The 17,794-nt window shown below is 54.9% G+C and overlaps 1 protein-coding gene and 1 long non-coding RNA gene across 5 annotated transcripts; one reads left to right on the forward strand and one right to left on the reverse strand.

The window, feature by feature from the left end:
- Positions 1–1,698: 1,698 nt before the first annotated feature.
- Positions 1,699–13,801, reverse strand: TCHP (trichoplein keratin filament binding). 4 transcript variants are annotated; one of them, XM_037156207.2, is made up of 13 exons: positions 13,668–13,751; positions 12,536–12,729; positions 11,789–11,999; positions 10,966–11,022; positions 9,258–9,326; positions 8,533–8,706; positions 7,537–7,649; positions 7,323–7,389; positions 6,213–6,385; positions 5,337–5,418; positions 3,808–3,993; positions 3,090–3,233; positions 1,699–2,163 (listed from the first exon to the last, which is right to left on the reverse strand). In XM_037156207.2, exons 2-13 carry the CDS (start codon positions 12,727–12,729, stop codon positions 2,131–2,133), a joined length of 1,503 nt encoding a protein of 500 aa, XP_037012102.2. In that variant the 5' UTR covers positions 13,668–13,751; the 3' UTR covers positions 1,699–2,130. The 4 variants fall into 4 exon arrangements, with proteins under 4 accessions (XP_037012102.2, XP_053525855.1, XP_037012103.2 ...); XM_053669880.1 differs by lacking the exons at positions 1,699–2,163; positions 3,090–3,233; positions 3,808–3,993 and having other exon boundaries at positions 4,929–5,418; positions 8,548–8,706; XM_037156208.2 differs by lacking the exons at positions 1,699–2,163; positions 3,090–3,233; positions 3,808–3,993; positions 13,668–13,751 and adding an exon at positions 13,758–13,801 and having other exon boundaries at positions 4,933–5,418.
- Positions 9,325–15,018, forward strand: LOC128628090 (uncharacterized). Its single transcript, XR_008392422.1, has 3 exons — positions 9,325–10,932; positions 12,384–13,958; positions 14,935–15,018. It is a non-coding gene; the product is annotated as an uncharacterized LOC128628090 (long non-coding RNA).
- Positions 15,019–17,794: the final 2,776 nt, after the last annotated feature.

The following is a 17,794-nucleotide window of genomic DNA, read 5'->3' on the forward strand; positions in this document are numbered from 1 at the left end:
TAAGAGAAATGGTGCACTTAGTGTATTTATTGTACAAACGGCTCCTTCAGCCCCACGGGTCACAACCAGCTCCGTGCCTGCCGACGCCGTCTGCTCGCTCACGTCTGGTTCCACTGCTGTCCCTGTCCCTGTCCCCGTCCCTGTTCAGCTCCGTGCCTTCCCCAGGCCTAGCCCTGCACCTCCCCGGGGGGAATACGTGCTGAATGAGCAGAAAGAGTACGTTTGTCCTCACAGAACAAAATGCTAATCATTTTCTATCGGTACGGGCTTCAGTACCACCTTTTTTAAAGGAATTAAACTTTGCAGAAGAATCTGCAGAATATTAGTCATTAACTTTACAGTAAGTAGAAAAAGGTGCTTAAAAACAATAAACTGATATGCATACAAACGGCCATAACATAATCCAAGTGTATACGAGATAAGAGGAGTGTGGGCCGTACTGGGAATGTAACACAGTGGAAGCTCTAAGTTTTTAGAGAGACAACATACAAATGTTACGATAGAGAAGCAGTGTGACAGTTTCTGATGCTGACAGGGACGGTTACTGGCCGGCTTCGAAAACAAGGGATTCAAAGAAATGACACACTTTCAGGAAACACCTAAGTGCCTGTTCACCAGGCACTCTGTCCACATCACCACATCCGGGAGCTCAGACCTGTGAAGGCTGATTCCCAGTGGAGACGAGGCCGCGCTGGCAACGAGAGGGGAGACAACACCACTTCTCCAAGAAAAATGAATGCGACCTAGAAAAAGTGACCATGCACTGAATAGCGAGACCAGCGGGTGTGGATTCAGTAAGTGACAACCTGTCCTTCTGCACGGCCCACTTCACGGCCGTCAGGAAGAGCAACAGCAAGAACCCCTGGGAGCCACGTGGTCAGACCAGAACTTCACTGCGGCATCAGTGAGTCCCCAAAACAGGAACAAAAACGAGCACCCACAATGAGCGTGGTGCGCGGGGGGTCGCGTCCAAAGAAACCGGAGACGAGGAGCGGAGAACAGCCTGAGGAGGCAGCTGGCGGCCTCGCGTGTTTTCACAGTGCAGTGGAAGTGAAGGGCGCAGCAGCCCTAGACCCGGGACTTGGAAGTGACCTCTGGTTTTTAACAACCTGGGATGGTAAGTAGCTGTGACTTACTGCCATATGGAACCCTGAACACAACAGAATGAAAACCAAACCTTCAGAGCAGGGACCAAACGTGACTGCCGCCGCGAGGACGTCAGAGCTATTTATGAAGACGTTGGCCTAGAACCAGGTCACGTAACAGGGGAGAGAGGATTTCGGCTGATCTGTGGCTCCGTCTGCTCCAGCTCCTTCAGGTCTGGTGCCCCTCCCTCTGGGCACGTAAGCCCCAGAAGGCTGTCTGGAGCCGAGACCTTGCTGACACACCAGAGGTGCCGAGTGTCGCACCACAAGGTCAGCCGTCCAAGTGACCCTTTGAGGTCGCCTTGGGAGCTCAGTAACATACACGCTGGGGCCACCCCTCCCGCCCCCACCCACAGCACACCGCGCTCTGTGGGAACCCCACCACAGTGCTCCCCGGAGGAGGAGAGGCATGTCCCGCCACCTGCCCGGAAAGCGTCTGCGGGCACCTCGGGCTGCCTCGGGTTCAGAGCCCTCTTCTTCAGAAAAGCAGATGCGATGCTTACGGGACCCACTGAATTACTGACCCCTGAATAAACTTACACAGAGACCTGCGTGTTTGTCGTCAACAGAATAGTTCAATTTAAATGGCAATTTTAAAAATTAAAAAACTTTCCTTATTTCGCTAGCCGGAGGCTTTGCTGGAGGTTGACAGTTGAGGGTGAGACAGCGGGAGATCAGGAAGCCTGGCGTGGACTCAGAAGCTTACGTTAGTGATAAACGCATCACAGGGCTGTCCCGGCCCCGTCCACGTGTGACTGCAAAAGCCCCGTTCCTGCATAACAGGAAGGAGAGGGCCTCCTGCTGGGCACTGCGCACCCGCGACACCTGGAGGCCAGACCCTTCACCGTACAACCCAGGACCCGAAGCAGCCCGCTGAACTGTCTCACGGTGACCCCACACTGGATCGGGACGCTGTCCGCCTGTCCGGCAGCCACATGGCAGAGGCCTCAGCGTCCGGTCCCCTGTGCTCACAGTGCCGCTGAGGTCAGTTCCAAGCGATTCTGGGGTGTCCATAAGGCTGAGAAAAGAAAGGAGACATGAGACCAATCAGATCAGCAGTCTCCGGAGTGCTGGGATCGATTCATTTTAAGCGAGAGCTGAAGGCACAGTGCAAATGGCTGTTTTTACTGACTGCTGGAGAGGCTCTGACCCTAAGCCACAAAGGAGTCACCTGGTGACTTTTTTAAAAGCACCAGCCCTAAGTAACATTTTTACCTGTGCTCTGTAATGACCTAACCCTGAGACACTCACTGGCCCATGGCTGAGTAGGTTTAAAATGCTGTCCCCTACCCATCGAGAGCCTAGCGAGTCAGGACATGGACGCTCTGCAGCCGGCATAGCACCGGCTATGGGGGTTTCATCGGCTTCTGAGCTGTCTGACCACAGCGGAGCCGGCCTCTTGGTCTCGCAGTGCTTTAGAGCACGGGGGTGGCTGCATAGAGGAGAGGCAGAGGCACCACGCCTGCTGTGCCCTCAGTCAGCTCTCAGCTCCTTGGGCTATCAGTTCCTTACAGCAGGGGGTCACTTAAGTTTCAAGAGGCAGGGCAAGGGGGGGAGAGGGTCAGACGAAGGGGAGGGGCTCTGAGGGCTGGACAGTCAGGGCCTGGCACCCCGCTTTTGCCGCTCACCAGCTGGGGCCAGCGCTCTCCTTACACCGCTGTTTGTCCTCAGACAGTCAACAGGCACCTCAACCCTCAGCAGCCAGGACCTCAACCCAATTGCAGTGAAAGGAATGAACGCAAAATCACTTAAAGGGCTGTTCGAGGCCCCACCAAGGCTGGCACAGACCCTGTGTCAAGGTTCCCTACCAGTACAGCAAAGGAAAACACAAAAGAACGACAACAGGAAGAAGCAGGGCTGGACATGGGCTTTGAACAGTCCTGGGGGGGCAGGGCCCGCCTGCGTGGCTCAGCAGCAGTGGCCTGTCACCTGCAGGCTCCCTACCTTGGGCCGGAACCCCTGCTTGGCCATCGTCTCTGCCTCCTGCTGCAGCAGGGCATTGCTGAGCTGCTCCGCCCGCCTCGCCGCTGCCTCCTCCTCCTCCTCCTGCTGGTCCGCTTCCCATGCCTGCAGTTGGCGCTCTGCAACCTGGGCACAAAGAGTGAGTCAGCCAGAGACAAGGCCTGCGGGCAGAGCCCTGCCTCTGATCAGGAGGGAAAGCCCGAGGGTCTGCCCTGGCTGGAGTGTCAGAGGAAAGGAACAGTGACGGGAAGTGCCGATAAGTGGGAAGGGCATCTATGGCATTGGAGAGGTCGTGTGTGTGGTAATAGGTGCCTTGTAAACAGCTCTGGATGTAGTCACATGCTTGGAAGGCTGTGTTCCCTAGTCGGCACTGAATTGAATAAACAGACAAGTGTGCCCAGCGAATGAAAGGCTTCCCGATGCAGACAGAAGGAGATGGTGGGCAGTGACGACAGCCTTGCTCCCACGGGAGGGAAGACCTGGACTGGAGCCTGAGCTGCCGCGGGCAGGGGCAGGGTTTCAGCCGGAAATAAAACGGGTGCCCGGAGATCGCAAATGTGGGCTTCTCGGACAAGGCAGCTGGCGCCAGGCAGTGAGGAAAAGCCAAGGGCCCCGAACCCTGTGCCCCGACGGTGCGGGGGCCACGGCAGGGCCTGCCGCTGCGGCTGTCACCCCCTGCCGCCCGCGGACTCGGCCCCACCTGGGCTTCCAGCTCCCGCTTCCTGGCTGATTTCAGTTCTTCGCTCTCCTCTTTCTCGCGACGAGCTGACTCTCTGGCCTCCTCGAGGTTTTGAATAAGCTGCTCCCTGTGTCTGAGGGAGTCTTCTTGCGCCCGTCGGTTTTGCTCAATCTTTTCTTGTATTTGTTGTTGTCTCCCTGTCAGGACCTGGCCTCGGCACAAGGGAAAAGGGAAGGTCTCAGTGCCTCCAACAGACACCTGTTCTGTGCGCCTCGGCCGCCCTGTGCGGAGCCCTGGCCTGATCCTCAGCCTGAGGCCCAAACACGCCGCATGTAGGCAAGTCCGGACCATAGACTCCATCCAAACAGTGTCACCCACAGGTCCCTCCCACGCCTGTCACACACACAGTGTCCACAGACTGTGTGTTCTGGAGACACAGCGGAGCACCAGGGGGCTCCCAGGAGGGGGGTGGAGCCCCCTGCACAGGGGCCCAGAATCACCACCGCAGCCACACGGCTGTCACTGCCTGTCACTGGGCTCCAGAGCAAAGACACAAGTCACCAGCCACACAGATGGCCAGGGGTGCATCTGGGTCACCCCTCCAACCTCCTGGATGGAACAAGCCTGCTGTGTGTTGAGACCTGGCTCCAGAGCAGGACTACGGCCAACCACCAGCCCAGACCCTGGTCAGGAGTCGGGAACGAGAAACGGCCAGAAGCCACCGCCACACCCAACAGTTAGGTCTCTGGGGGGTCACGTAAAGCCGTGACAGCTAGGAGGGACATTTTAAATGGGGGAATCCAAGGATGCTGGAGAATATCTGGTGTTCACAAAAGCAAAAACACACCAGCTGGAACCCGATTTCCCACAGATTCAAATGTCGTGTACCGACATGCACAAAATGTAATTTCCATTTAAAACGACTTTACACTAATTTTCTATGCATGGACAATGAAGACCTTTTTTTCCAAAAGATCTCCTTTTGGTTGGCGTGTGTCTCACACACATTACTTAAATATGGCAAACAATATACTTACATCCTTTAGTTCACTTCTGGTGATGTACCCCAAGAAAAAAACCCTAAGTACAGAAAAGCTTCATGCACTAAGATGTTTGCTGATGTATTCCTGTGATGGCTCAAGATTAGAAAAAACACCCACGACCGGGGAATGGAAGAGCAAACTCTCGTGTGCCTGCAGGATTACACAGCCAGCGGAGTATTTACAAAGAAGACGTAAGCATGTGAGAATGCTTGAAGTCAGACAGTAGAGAGAGAGATACGCAGGTAAAAGTGCTCTGCATAGGAACAGAAATACGGGCGGGAACGGTGACAGTGTCCATGTAGGTGACAGGGGTCTGGGTCACTTTCTACTCTGAGTTTTTTTCCTAATACGCTTCTATTACACTTTTACAGTGATAAGAAAAACCCACTTAAAATAGCACAAGAGGACTCTGTTCCCAGAACACCTGGCAGGGTCAGTATGTGGTCGCGAATTCCCAGCTGCCAGCCTGGGGACCGGCCAGCACACATCCGTCGCAGTGGGCATTACCTCGGCCATCAGTCTGTCTCGTGCGCTCCTCTCTCGGTCCCACTCGGCCTCTCTCTTCTCCCACATTTCCTTGGCTTCCTCCCTGGGGGACACAGAACAGTGACAGCGGGCTCCCCCCAACCACCACTGGCAACGGGAGGAAACTAGAGGACCATCGGGCCTCCGCGGCATCGGGCAGACACGTCTGTGGCCGGCCTTTTCGCCCGCGCAAACTCTGAACAGGTGGAGGGCAGGTGCAGAAAGGGTAACTCCTGCGGTAAGGTCCTGAAGGCCCCGACACTCCGTCTCCACTAAAAGCACTCATGGTGGCCTGTAGCCAGGCCACCATGTGGGACCGTCAAGTGGGACCGTCAGGACGCTGTGGGGAACTGTGGCGGGTGGGGCGGGGAGCGCACTGCAAGGGCCTGAGCTCTGTGGCCCCACTTCTGGGGCGGCTGCCAGCTCGCCCTGTGCCTGGTGCAAATGAGTGACCCGACTACCCACCAATTGGCTGGAGTATCATTGACACTGTAAGTGCTCAGTGGAGGTCACCTGTTACCTGCTTCAATTTACTAGGTTAATTTTTAGGGTCCAGACCCACTTATATAGACCTAAGAAGCGGGCAACATCTCCATTATTTACAACAGTTTCCTTTCAAATATCTAAGATTTTGGACAAACAGATCCTTTCCCTAAACCCTAATGGTTTCTACCTTAACCTAAAGGAAACATCCCCACAAGCCAGGCCCTAACAAAGATGTGCTCCTCGTGAATGGTGGACAGCTTTCCAAGGACGGGTGTTTCAAACCAGAGCACCCTCCCGGAGCCCTGGAGGGGTGCCCAGCACCGCAGCAGACCCGGGAGTGTGCGGCCCGGACAGCTGCCGCCTTGCACCTACCTCAACAGCATCTGCAGCTCTGCCTCCCGCTCCTTCTCCAGCTGCAGCTGCTCCTCGAGGACCTGCTTCATCCACGCCACGTCGGCCAGGGCCTGCTCCCGCCGGGCCAGGTGCGCACGCTGGTTCTCCTCCTCCTTCTCCAGGAGCGCCTGCAGGATGCGCTTGTCCGCCTCCTAGAGGAAGGAGGGGTTAGCCCCGGGGCACCCTGCGGAGCCCTAGCAGCCACAGCCTCCTCACCTGCCAGCCCCAACCCATATCTGGACCCCCGAACTGCTGCCTGTGCTCTCCAAGGGGGGTCAGGGAGATGTTGGGATGGGTTAAAACGACACCGCAGAGGCCTGGAAGCTCTGCCTGAAGGAGACCCCTCTGCCACGGCACACACGCCCCTGCCCTCACACGCACCCTGTGGCAGAGCTTGTCAGAATGCCATCTGACAGCAGTCGCCCTTCTAAAAACACAGACTACAGAGACACACGTGCAGAGAGACACCAAATGCTCACTGCAGCCGCTCCGCAGGACAGAAAACCCGAAACCGCCCACGCACCCGTGAGTAGGGAAGTGGCTGTTCTGCACACCTCTGCCGTGGGACACTGCAGGAGAGCGAGGGGGCTCTGGAGGCCTTGGGATGGGAAAGCCGTCCTCGGGAAAAGCCGCATGGCGCTGCCGCCCGAGGACAGGACGCCGGATGCCAACAGGGGGGGATGGGAGGGACCGGGTTTGCTCGCTCACACCCTCGCCCTCTCGGGAGGGAGCCCATCTAAGTACCTGACGGGAATACTGAGCAGCTAGTGAAACAGAACAAGCTCAGTCTAAGCAGCCTGACCACAAAGCGTGAGATGTACTGTTAGGTAAGGATGCTGAGGATTGCAACTTCAAGTACAGTTTTTAAAAAAAACCACCACTTCCCTAGATGCGCAGGTGTCCACATGTATCTAGAAGGGCACCTGCTGAAACGGACACCCCGGGGAGGGCGGCGACCGCGGGGGCTGGTCCAGGGACTCTCACTTTGTGTCTGCTCCTTACCAGGGCAGTGCATTCGTACTGGAGGGATGGAAGCCGTGCTTTTCGAAGGAGGGCGAGAGGAACGCCAGACTCTCTCTTCAGACTCACCAGCTCCTCTTGGACCTGCTGCGCACGTCTGTTGAGCTGCATGTTATACTGATATCTCAAAAAGCGTCTAAAAACAAGCGAGATACAGTCTGCCGTCAGGGTCTTATAAAGACTTACATGGAGACTAGACAGCGACTTGTCACGGGCTGTGCCTCTGGTTTCGGGGGCACCAATGCGAGTGTGAGAAAGCGAGGGGCCGCGCTGCCCCACACACCCCAGCTCTGCCTTCCGCCGGAGGGCTGCCATCCGCTTCCTCTCTTCCTCCAGCCTCTCCAGCTCCCACCGCTGCTTCAGCAGATTCTCCTGTTCCTTCTTCAGTTTGGTGGCCTGTGGTTACAAGGACAGTAACCCCCACTGAGATCGCGAGAATCGGCTTCCTTCGCTGCTCAGCTCCACTGTCGGCAGACCTCTGCAACAAGAGCTGGCCTGGCCCCCTGGTGACCCCGACGCCCCTGCTCCCGATCACTGAGACCCCGAGACCCTGGCCCCAGCCTCACCCGCTCACTCACTCCAACTCCGAAGGGCCATTTCTTGCAAGAGCCTTTCCCCGCCCTGCTGTCAGGGACTCACCCCATGCCCTGTGCTTCCCCAGGGCCCTGTACTGTCCCTGCCTGCCTGTGATCCACCATCTGCCTCCTCTGCCTGACCTGCTTTTGCCATGAGGGCCAGGTCCGTGGGCCTTGCTCACGGCTGTGTCTCTAGTACCCAGCCCAGCCCTTAGCACCTGCAGTAAGTAGTGGGCACTAAGAATGAGTTCTTGAATCATTTACATCTGGGGAAGGAGGTGCTCCCCTCAACTGAACTGGAAGAACTGTTGGTATTCTCAAAATAGCCTCCTGGACCAAAGACCCTCATGGTTTGTGCCGTGAGACCCAAAACCCGCGGCCAGAGACAGCTGCGCTGGGACATCTAAGTCAAGTCTACTCGGCTTGTGGGAAACTGCCAGTGCCAAGAAGGCCCTGAGACAGCAGGCCTGGAAACACACCTGAGAGGACAGGGGCTATCTCCATGTCTCAAACATCCTAGAACCTGGGCATATGACACAAGCCAGAAGTGTGGAAAAACCACCGACAGCAACACAGGTCAGCAGGGAGAACCCAGCACTGCCGTGACTCTTAGAGTCATCTCCCCAGTGTGGTCTCCTCAGAACCGCCAGCAGCCGAGACGAGGCCACCTGGCGTGGGCGTACGTGGCCATGGCGCGCCCTCACCTCCATCTCCTTCACCTTCAGCTCCTCCATCTGCTGGAGCAGCGCCTCGGCCCGGAGCTTCTCCTCCAGCTGCCTCTGCTCCTCCTCCGCTCTCATCCGTTCCAGCGCTTCCCTGCGGGCCCTCTCATACTCATTTTCGTGCCGTGTGTTCTCCTCCTTCTCCAAGGCTTCTTGCTACATGGGGCCAAATGAACCTGGGAGGTCAGCATCTGGGACTCGCAGCCAGCAAAGACCAGCTCCTCTTTCCGAAGCGTCCGCCCCCGAGCGGGCCGCCTCTCGGCTGTGTGGCCCTGCGCTCGGTGCTCCCTGGGAGCCATGGAACCTACTCCTGCTCCCCTGACTCGGAGCTGGGGAAGCACACAGCCTGGCACCAAGGAAGGGCTCCCCAAAATACCTTCTACAAGGAACCCAGGAGCAAAGCAACAGGTTCATGGAGGTGTGTGAGCCGAGGTTGGAAGCTTATGATGCACATTTTACCGAGAGAGACTGCCAGCAACCAACACACCCTTTGAGATGCACACTCCCCCACCACGAGCCGGCCTGTCACCAGGCAGTGATCATACAGGGCCCTAGTCTGTGCAAGGGCAACAACCATTCAGTGTGAGCAGGTGTAGGAGTCTGTTCTGAGACTGCAGTCACGAACACTGGAAACGAGAACCAAAGTCAGAGACGTGGAGACAGGTCCCCACTACCGCACGGGGGCCCTGCTGGGCGATATACCACACCTGCTTTTTCTCTTCCCTCTGCAGCTCCCAGGAGTCGGTCACATGCCTCTTGTGCAGGTCCGATTCAATCTGAGGGTGAGAGGGGGCAGGAAATTAATTTCCGCACTGGTTCATCTAGCAGATGCTCATGCACTGAACCGTGACTGTGACTTCCTTGTGTGTGGACCCAGAGTGGCCCCAGTGTCTGGTAAGGGAGCACACGATGACCCCAACACCAGTCAGCCAGAAAACTGAAGGACCAGGCTTCTAAACCAACCTCAAGAGTTGGAACAAATTAACAGAAACTGTCCCCCCAATTCCCTGGACTTCAGCAGGAACGGTCAGCAGATGCTTAAATGGAATCAGCATCTCAAAGGCCACCCTGGCTGGTCCATAGCAGGCTGGTCCACAGCAGGCCGGGCCCCAGGGAGCAGGAGCTGGTGAGGTCAGGCAGAGCCCCCCACTGGCTCTCAGCACTTCTGCAAAGCAGCGGCTGTGAACACGTGTAGCGTGCTTTAGCAGATGCAACAAGCCTGGGGGTTTAGAGAATCTTTTGGATCAGAAAAGTGAACTACAGTACTCTGTCCAAAAGCTTTCATTTGGGAAGTTGTAAAAAAGTTGAATTTTCTTTCTCAACTTGCAAATATGGACCTTTGCAACCAACTTAACGTTTGAGATAAGCTTTTCTGAGTAATGCCTTTGGAGGACCCGCTCAGCTGACGAACGGCCAGGGAGAAGCATCTTCCCACAGGTAGTGCTAACTGCCCGTACTCAGAAGCACCGAGATGCCCCACGGCTTGGTGACTGGCAGTTTCTACACGTGACTGCAGATACGGAAATTACCGCCGCCGAACATGTGCACGAACTGTGCGTGGAGATCGGTGAGGGGATGATCGCCCTCTCGCCCAACCTCCCTTCTCCAGACCCTAGATTTGTCCCCTCTCCTACCACGCCCAGTTTAAGCTTCACCACCACTCACCTAGGCTGCAGCAGCCCCCAACTGGCACCGCCTCTTCCCACCCACCTTGACGCTGCTGCCGGAGTGGCTGTTCCCCAAAATGCAGCTGGGATCCCACTGCACCCCTGCTTAAAGTCATCCAGGTGCTCCCCGAGCTTCCAGGGAGAGCACCCAAGGCTGCTCGAGGTCTGGCCCCATCCGCCTCATCAGCCTCTGCTCTTGGGGCTCTCTCTCTCTGACTTCCCAGCCCCCCTGCCACCTGTAGCTCCCTGGACTCGCCCTGCTCTCATGACTCAGGCCTCAGTGTCACAGTTGCCGCTATCCAGAATGTCCTCACCTCACCGTTACACCATCAAGTTAACACCCACGTCCTAACCTTCTCCACCCCAGCAACTCCTCTGGGACACCTGCCTGCACTCCAGCTGAGTGGGGGGGGGGCACTGCGCCGAGGCCCACCTTCCCAGCTCTGCCCAGCACCCTGCTTCCCACGCTGTAACGAGCTGCCCACTGTTTGCCCCATTGGACCGGGAGCCCCCTTGGAGTGGGGGGCCACCTCTGTAATCTGCACAGCCCCCCAGGTGGACATCGCAGCAGACGTTCGGCAGACAGTGGCTAAACAGCGAAATGAACCAGATCTCCTGCACGGGGCTCTTTTCAGCTGGCTCCAGTGTTCCCGCCTGTCTCAACCCAGCACAAGATGCGAGTTTAAAGCCACGAAACGTGATTTCATCCACTTAGGTGAGTCAGCAGAGGGGACTCCTTGGTTTTCACCTCTCGCAGTTTGGGGTCGTTCTTTTTCCAGTGTTCATACAAAAGCTGTTCAGCAATCTGTCAGGAAAACACAAAGAGGGAAGCCCGATGTCGCCTTTCCAATCCGTGCACACCTCAGATATCCGGCAACGGAGGTCAGCTCAGACTGAGCGCCCCTCCGCAGGCACCACGCCTGCCGGGCAAACCTCCCAGCCTTGTGTCCACGGCTCCGGGACCAGACCCGAGAGGAGCCAGGTGGCACTGACAAATGACTCTGTGACGAAAGGGTGCCAAAATCGATGTTACAGATGGGTCACAGATGTTACAGATCTGCTTTAAAATGTATAACAGGCCTAACAACCCAGCCTGGGGCTCCCTGTTCCACGCAACTACTTTGGAAGATAAAACACACCAACCCCAGGGCTGGTAGGACCACAGAACAGGAAGAGAGAAAAAGGACTTGGATGTAATGATTTAAAGGGCCAAGGAGAACAAAGAAAACTCATCCAAAACACAAATGAAGAACAACTAGGGCCCTGGCAGAGCAGATCAGTTGGTTAGAGTGTCATCCCAAGATACGCTGAGGTTGAAGGTTCAATCCCTGGTCAGGGCACATACAAGAATCAACCAATGAATGCATAAATAAGTGGAACAACAAATTGATGCTTCTCTCCCCTTTCATCTCTCTTTAAATATCAGTAAATTTTAAAAACCTGAAAAAATAAACACTTTCCCCGGCCGGCTCTGGAGTTAGCTGCTAGCTCATCAGACCCACATGCCCAGGGGTGGCCCACGCGCGCACCACTGACTGGCCTGGGAGGCCCTGTGGGCGACGGGAACGTACCAGTCTCCGCTGCTCTTCCCGGGCGGACTTGAGATTCCTGTGCTGCTCCCGGATTTTCTTTTCCCGCAAGTTCATGCTCAGCCTCAGCTCCTCCAGTTCCCTGGCCAGCAGGTCCTGCTCCTCCAGCAGAAGCTGCTGGAGTCTCTCCCGTCTGGCCTCCAGCTGCTTCCTCTTCTCCTCTTTCATCTTCTCCCGCTGGTAGGCGTGCATGCTGGGCAAGAAGGGGCCCCGCACAGATCAGTCACGTTACAGCCACTCTGCCACGTGGGCACAGAGGCTGCAGCATGGACGGCACGACGGCGTGGGAAAGGGTCCTCCAGCCACGGTTAACAGCACAGGTCACTGGATACGATGCGTAACAGACCTTTATCTTTGCTATAAGGAAATTTATAATACGCTTATATGTGAATATGATAACAGTATTATTTGAGCAATGACCACGGACCAGGTAAAACTATGGACAGTCCATCACGTAAACCCTAAGAGTGTGTGTGTGTGTGTGTGTGTGTGTGAAACTTCCAGATTCTCCATACATTTCTTATCTTTTTTTTTTTTCAGTGCAAATGCATTACTTCACTGATGATCTTTTTTTCAGTTTCCAGTTGGAAAGACATCACCTGGCAGGCAATCACACCATCCAGCAACACCCTCCCGAAAACCTGCTCTCAAGCCACATTTTCCCAGGTCCTTATGGCTGACCACTAAGCGGCCACCTGCCTCCATCCAATCGCGGTCACCCTCAGTTACCTCCGCTGGTAGGACCTTGTGGAGCTCCATTCTGCCTGTTTGGAGCTGCAGACGTTTGACATCCTGAAGTAGCGGCTGTTCTCATCCCACTGCCTCCGAAGACGGGCCTCCTGCTCCCGGTGTCGCTGTTGCGCTGCCTGCTGATCCAGGAGCCTCCGGCTACACCAGTAGGAGGGCAGCGTGGGGAGTGCCATCTAAGAGCAGCAGTGTAGGAAAATGAGCTCGCTGCCAATCCGGAACCCTCTCACGCTTGGCCTCCCCCTGCAGCAGTGCACTGGGAGTTGCGACAGGGGAGCCTGGCCCAGACCAACTACATCCGAAAGTCCTAATGCAGGCTGCAGGTGTCAGCATTGTTTAAATGATTTGCCCTGGGGGCTGCAAATCACAGATTTAAGCCAGCGTGAACTGCACCCGCTGTGGTAGAGGCATCACTGAGGGCACTGACACTCGTGGTACTGATGGAGAGACTGGGACCACAGGGAGGGTCACGGAGCAGTCTGGGGACCCAAATGGAGACTTGAAAGCAGAGAGCAGTCTCACTGGGGTAACTTTTCCCCTTGACCCAAAAGCTGTCCCCAAGTGCAGGTCTAAAGCGTTCGGCTATGACGGTGCTTAAGGAACGTCTGCTGAATAAGCAAAAGGCCTGGGTCTCCGGCAAGTCTCAAATTCAGAGTCCTCCAAACCTGGGGGGGAATAATCTGCATCTATGGGCCAAGTCTAGCCCGCGGCTGCCTGTTTATAAACTCCGTTTTGAGACTTGGCAGGTTTGACCTTCTCTCTTCCTTGCTCTGTGTGCTGCCTGTGGATAAATCTTCCCACCAGGCATCAAGAAACTTAGGCTTCCGGTTCTGGATCGGCCACCAACAAGCTGGGCGGCTCCCGGAACCAGTCGCATCCCTCTCGACCTCAATATACACATAGGACAAAAGGGTCACAGAAGGATGTATCGGCCCAAGAGCGCGGTGGGAGCAGAGGAGCGCGGGATGCCGGTCGCACAGGTGCCCTGCGCTCGCGTCCCGGACGCCCGCCGGGATGCCAGCCGCGGTGCCGGCCGGCGCGAGGCCACTGCGGCGGCATCTGCGGGGCCCCGACCCCCAGGCCGGCTCCTGGCCGAGCCCACCCTACGACTCACGTTGCTCTGCGCCCGGAGTTTCCGAAGAGTCCCCCGGCCCAGCTCCCGCAAGCCCCAACTATACCCGCTAATCCCAAAGACGGCCGTTACCCAGCTTGTTGCCCCGCGACAGACCGGCGACGGGGCGCCGTGCTGGCCAAGCGCGGAGAGAAGAGGCTGTGTTTTTTCCTCTGGCGCCGCCTCGTGGTGGGCGGGAGATCACCCGGGAACGTCGCCAGTCCTGGAAGGATGGAGAGAGTGAATCTACTGGATACATAAAATTCAGGATGGCGGTTGCCTGGGGAGATAAGGGTAAGGATGGAGGAAATCAACAGGATCAATAGGAGAGAAGAATATAAGGCAGTGGTTCTCAAACCTGACTGCACACGAAAATCACCTGGGGAGGTTCTAAAAATCCAGATGCCTTAAAAAGATAAGTAAATAAAAATCCAGATGCCCAGACCAAACTCCAGGCAAATCCAGGTCCTCTGAGAGGATCAGTGCTTGCCTAAGGTGATTGCCGGGTGCCTTCAGTGTGCAACCAGCTTCGGGAACCACTGGCAGAAGTAGGTATAAATTTTACTGGTAACCTTTGACTGCCTTAGATTGGTTCAAGGGTGTGCGTTCTATTAGTATACTATGACGCACATGTGTTATATGTCTTATTTCAGGTATCAATCATCCCATTAACAAGATATTTACAACTACCCACAAATTCACTCTTTTCTTTCATTTTCCCATTGTCTTCGGTTTTTGCTTCCCTTTATTCCTCCGTCCCTTCATTCATTTCCCCGTTGTTCCTGGAGGCGGTATAGTGTCCTGCGGAACACCGTGGCCTGCGTTCCAACCTCCACCACGCTAGGTGTGGGGTCCTGGGGGAGGTCACTCCATCTCCCAGCATGCTCATCCATGAAATGAGAATGTTAAAATAACTGAAAGGAGGCCCTTGGATAGGGGCGGCTCCAATGCCCCTGCAGCCTATGCAAGCAAACCAATAAACACGTAGGCCAGAATCAGTGCTCTAGAGTCCGAGAAAATTCACCTGAAGAGCAACCAATCACAAACAGCCAACTTGCCTTGCCCAAATAAGGCAACTGCTTAATCTGTAGCCAATCAAATAACTTCCTTGCTTCACTATTAGGCGTTCTCTACAAAAGCCTTTCCCCACCTTTGCTTTATTGCCGCCCAGTTCAAACTGATGTACGTTCAAATAAACTCTTGGGGAAAAAAAAATTTAATGTGCCTCAGTTTACCTTTTAACAAGCATACCAACAGTGCTCCTTTCTAGGGTTGCCCTGATGAGAGAAATGAAGGTTTACATGGAGAGCATGCAGCCACAGAGCACCTGGTACATCTCAGGTAAGCGTGCTTTCTTTCACGCCTCCCTTCACCTGACACATGTTTACTCAGGGTCTGCCCTGCCCGGTGCATGGGACTCTCCAGGGTTACCATCTTCATAGTCCCTACCCTTTTTGCCAAGCTCATTGCCAGTTTTCCACATAGTGTACCCAGTGGGGCAGGGGAGGCAGCCACCACCCACGGTGATGGGCCCAGCCAGTGCTGTCCACTTAATGGAAGAGCCCAGTACTTAAATGATTGCTGGTGGGACTCCCCGAGTGTGGCGGGAAGTTCCGAATTATGCGAGATGGGTCACGGGAGACCTGGCTTCCAGTCCTGATTTTGTGCCTCTTGCATGGGCCCCTTCCGCTGTCTGGACCTCAGTTTCCTAATCTGCGTAATGGCTTTAAAGAACCACACATGCTTCACTAGTTAAGGGCCTAAAGCTTGACTGGCTTTGTCCTAGAAGCCCAAGGCTGAAGGCTATGGCCTCTGGGCCTCTTCTTTGGGTGGCCATCTCTCCAGCCCCTCACTGTTCACCTTCTAACCTCATGATTACACACCTGCCTGTAACTCATCAACCGTCTTTACAAGTATCTTTTCCTCTGTTCCTTCGGGGACCCTGGGAGCTATTTTACTGACCCCGTTTTAGAGTTGCCTAAACCGAACCTCAGAGAGGTGGCATCACCTGCCCAAGGTGTAGGTGGTGGAGTCAGGATGTGAACCCAGCTCCCCTTCTGGGGCCTGGGCCCTCGGCAGCCCCGCAAGGGCAGGCATCGTTCCCTTCTTCCCCGCTGTCTTCCCAGCGCTGATGCAGAGTGAGCGCTCATTAAACTTTTGTTCAGAGTGAATGAGTAAATTCCCCAACTTGTTCCCTCTCCTTCCGAGGGGCCTTGGCCTGCGGTCCCGGTGTGTACGCAGTGCCGCCCACCCTCGACCCGCCTGACTTGGGCTCCTCTTCGGGCCTGCACCGGAGCCCAGCCTCCTGTGGACTCACGGCTTCCACGCCCGAGACTGTGGTGTGCTGCACGCCAAAGGGGTCAGAGCTTTTGCTAAATTTCTGAGAGACGAAGTTAAGAAGGAAAAGAAGATACAAATGCAAAGTCTCTCCTCAAGATGTCTGGAGGTTGGGAGCTAAGGGTGAATTGGACAGACGCCAAATTAATGTGGACTGTTCCTGGAGATAAGGTCAGTGTCACTTTCAACTGTCACTGACAGCGGAGGCGGGGGTGGACGACACTTTCCAGCTGGAGTTGGCGAAGCTCAGCACAGCCCAGGGCTCCCGGAGCATGTTCATTTTCGCTCCCCAGAGCCAGCAGAGCAGACAAAACACCGAACACCTTAACTTCACGGCAGACTTTGGCCAGTGAACAAAATCCACTCTGAAGCCAGACATGTGCTTTGAAGTGGTTTCTATTGTAATAGCACAGAAAATAATTCAAATTTAAGCTCTTTCTGTTGCTCTCTGATTCACTATTCATCTGTTCCTTCTTTACACGTCTGGTATTTCTAGATCTTTGTACAATAATGATAGACAGTAAAATTGGTTTATCTCCTCTGGGGAAAAAAGTAAAGCAAAAAGAAAGGCAAAAAGGAAGCACCGTTGTTGGCATACCCGCCGCACACCAGGTGCTGTTGAATGTATTACCTCATTTAAACCTCCCTCTGGCCTGTGAGGTTCCTGTCCCCACTTTGCAAATGAGGAAACAAGACTTTGAGAGGTCAAGCAATTCTCCAGAGGTCACGCAGCAAGGTCTAAGAGAGCCAGGACTTAGACCCCACCTCCAGAGCTTGCACGAATCTCTCCTCAGCCTGCTTTCCCAGGAGCTTGTGACTTGCAGGTGTAGCTCTTAATAGCAGCAACCAGATGTGAGCCCAGCGAGCCATTTAAAGAGCTTGGCAACATTATTTAGTGACAGGTGGATGACTACCGGCCACAGGGGGGCTGCGAGGGGAAACCGTCCGGGTGGGTGTCGCACACCCTGGGCGCGGGGCCAGCTGTGAGGGGCTTGGATGTGCGTCTTTTGGTGTCCTGGCACAGGAGGAGAAAACAGGACTGGGGAGATGACGCAGAAGCCGCTCCCCATGAGCTGCGATGTGACAATGCAGTGCTCTCCCCTAATTAGCAGGTGGCATTGCCAAAGCTCACTGACCTGCTCTGGTTCTTAAGAAGCATTTCAACATCAGCCGCTCCAGCTTCCCACCGGCTCTGAAAGCAAAGGATGCAGCAGGAGACAGGCGAGCCCCCAGACCCTGCATGGGGCTGTAGGGCTGCCTCTCTGGGCTCGGGCTTTGGGATTTAACAGTAATAACAACGGGAACAATAGAAATTTAGGTATTCCATGAGAAAAAAAGTGTGAGAGGGCATTCGCCAAAGAAGAGGGGGTATCACTAGGGGTCAGGATTAGGGGTGATTTTCATTTCAATTTCTCTCTGGGTTTTCAATTTTATGATGGTCCCTATCACTTGGGTAATTAAAAAAAAAAAACAATCCCTTGGTTGGTTAATCATAGAAACCTGCATTTCCATGATGCGTGATGCTTTAGGAGGTTCTTTAAAGTGTGGGTGGCTCTCGACCCTGGCTGCATGTCAGAATCATCTGGAGAGAGTGTTGAAATCCTGTTGCCTGATCCCTGAGGCAGATGAGTTGATTTAAAAGGTCAGGGATGGGCTCTGGGCATCTGCACTTTTAAAATTTAATCTTTATTGCATTTCCCCCCCATCACCATTTAGTCCCCTATACCCTCCTCCCCCCAGCATCTGTATTTTTAAATAAACTTTTAATTTCAGAACAGCTTTTAGTTTTGCAG

Source organism: Artibeus jamaicensis, unplaced genomic scaffold, assembly GCF_021234435.1.
Source record: "Artibeus jamaicensis isolate MK-2021 breed Jamaican fruit bat unplaced genomic scaffold, CSHL_Jam_final contig_525, whole genome shotgun sequence".
NCBI classification, from domain to species: Eukaryota; Metazoa; Chordata; class Mammalia; order Chiroptera; family Phyllostomidae; genus Artibeus; species Artibeus jamaicensis.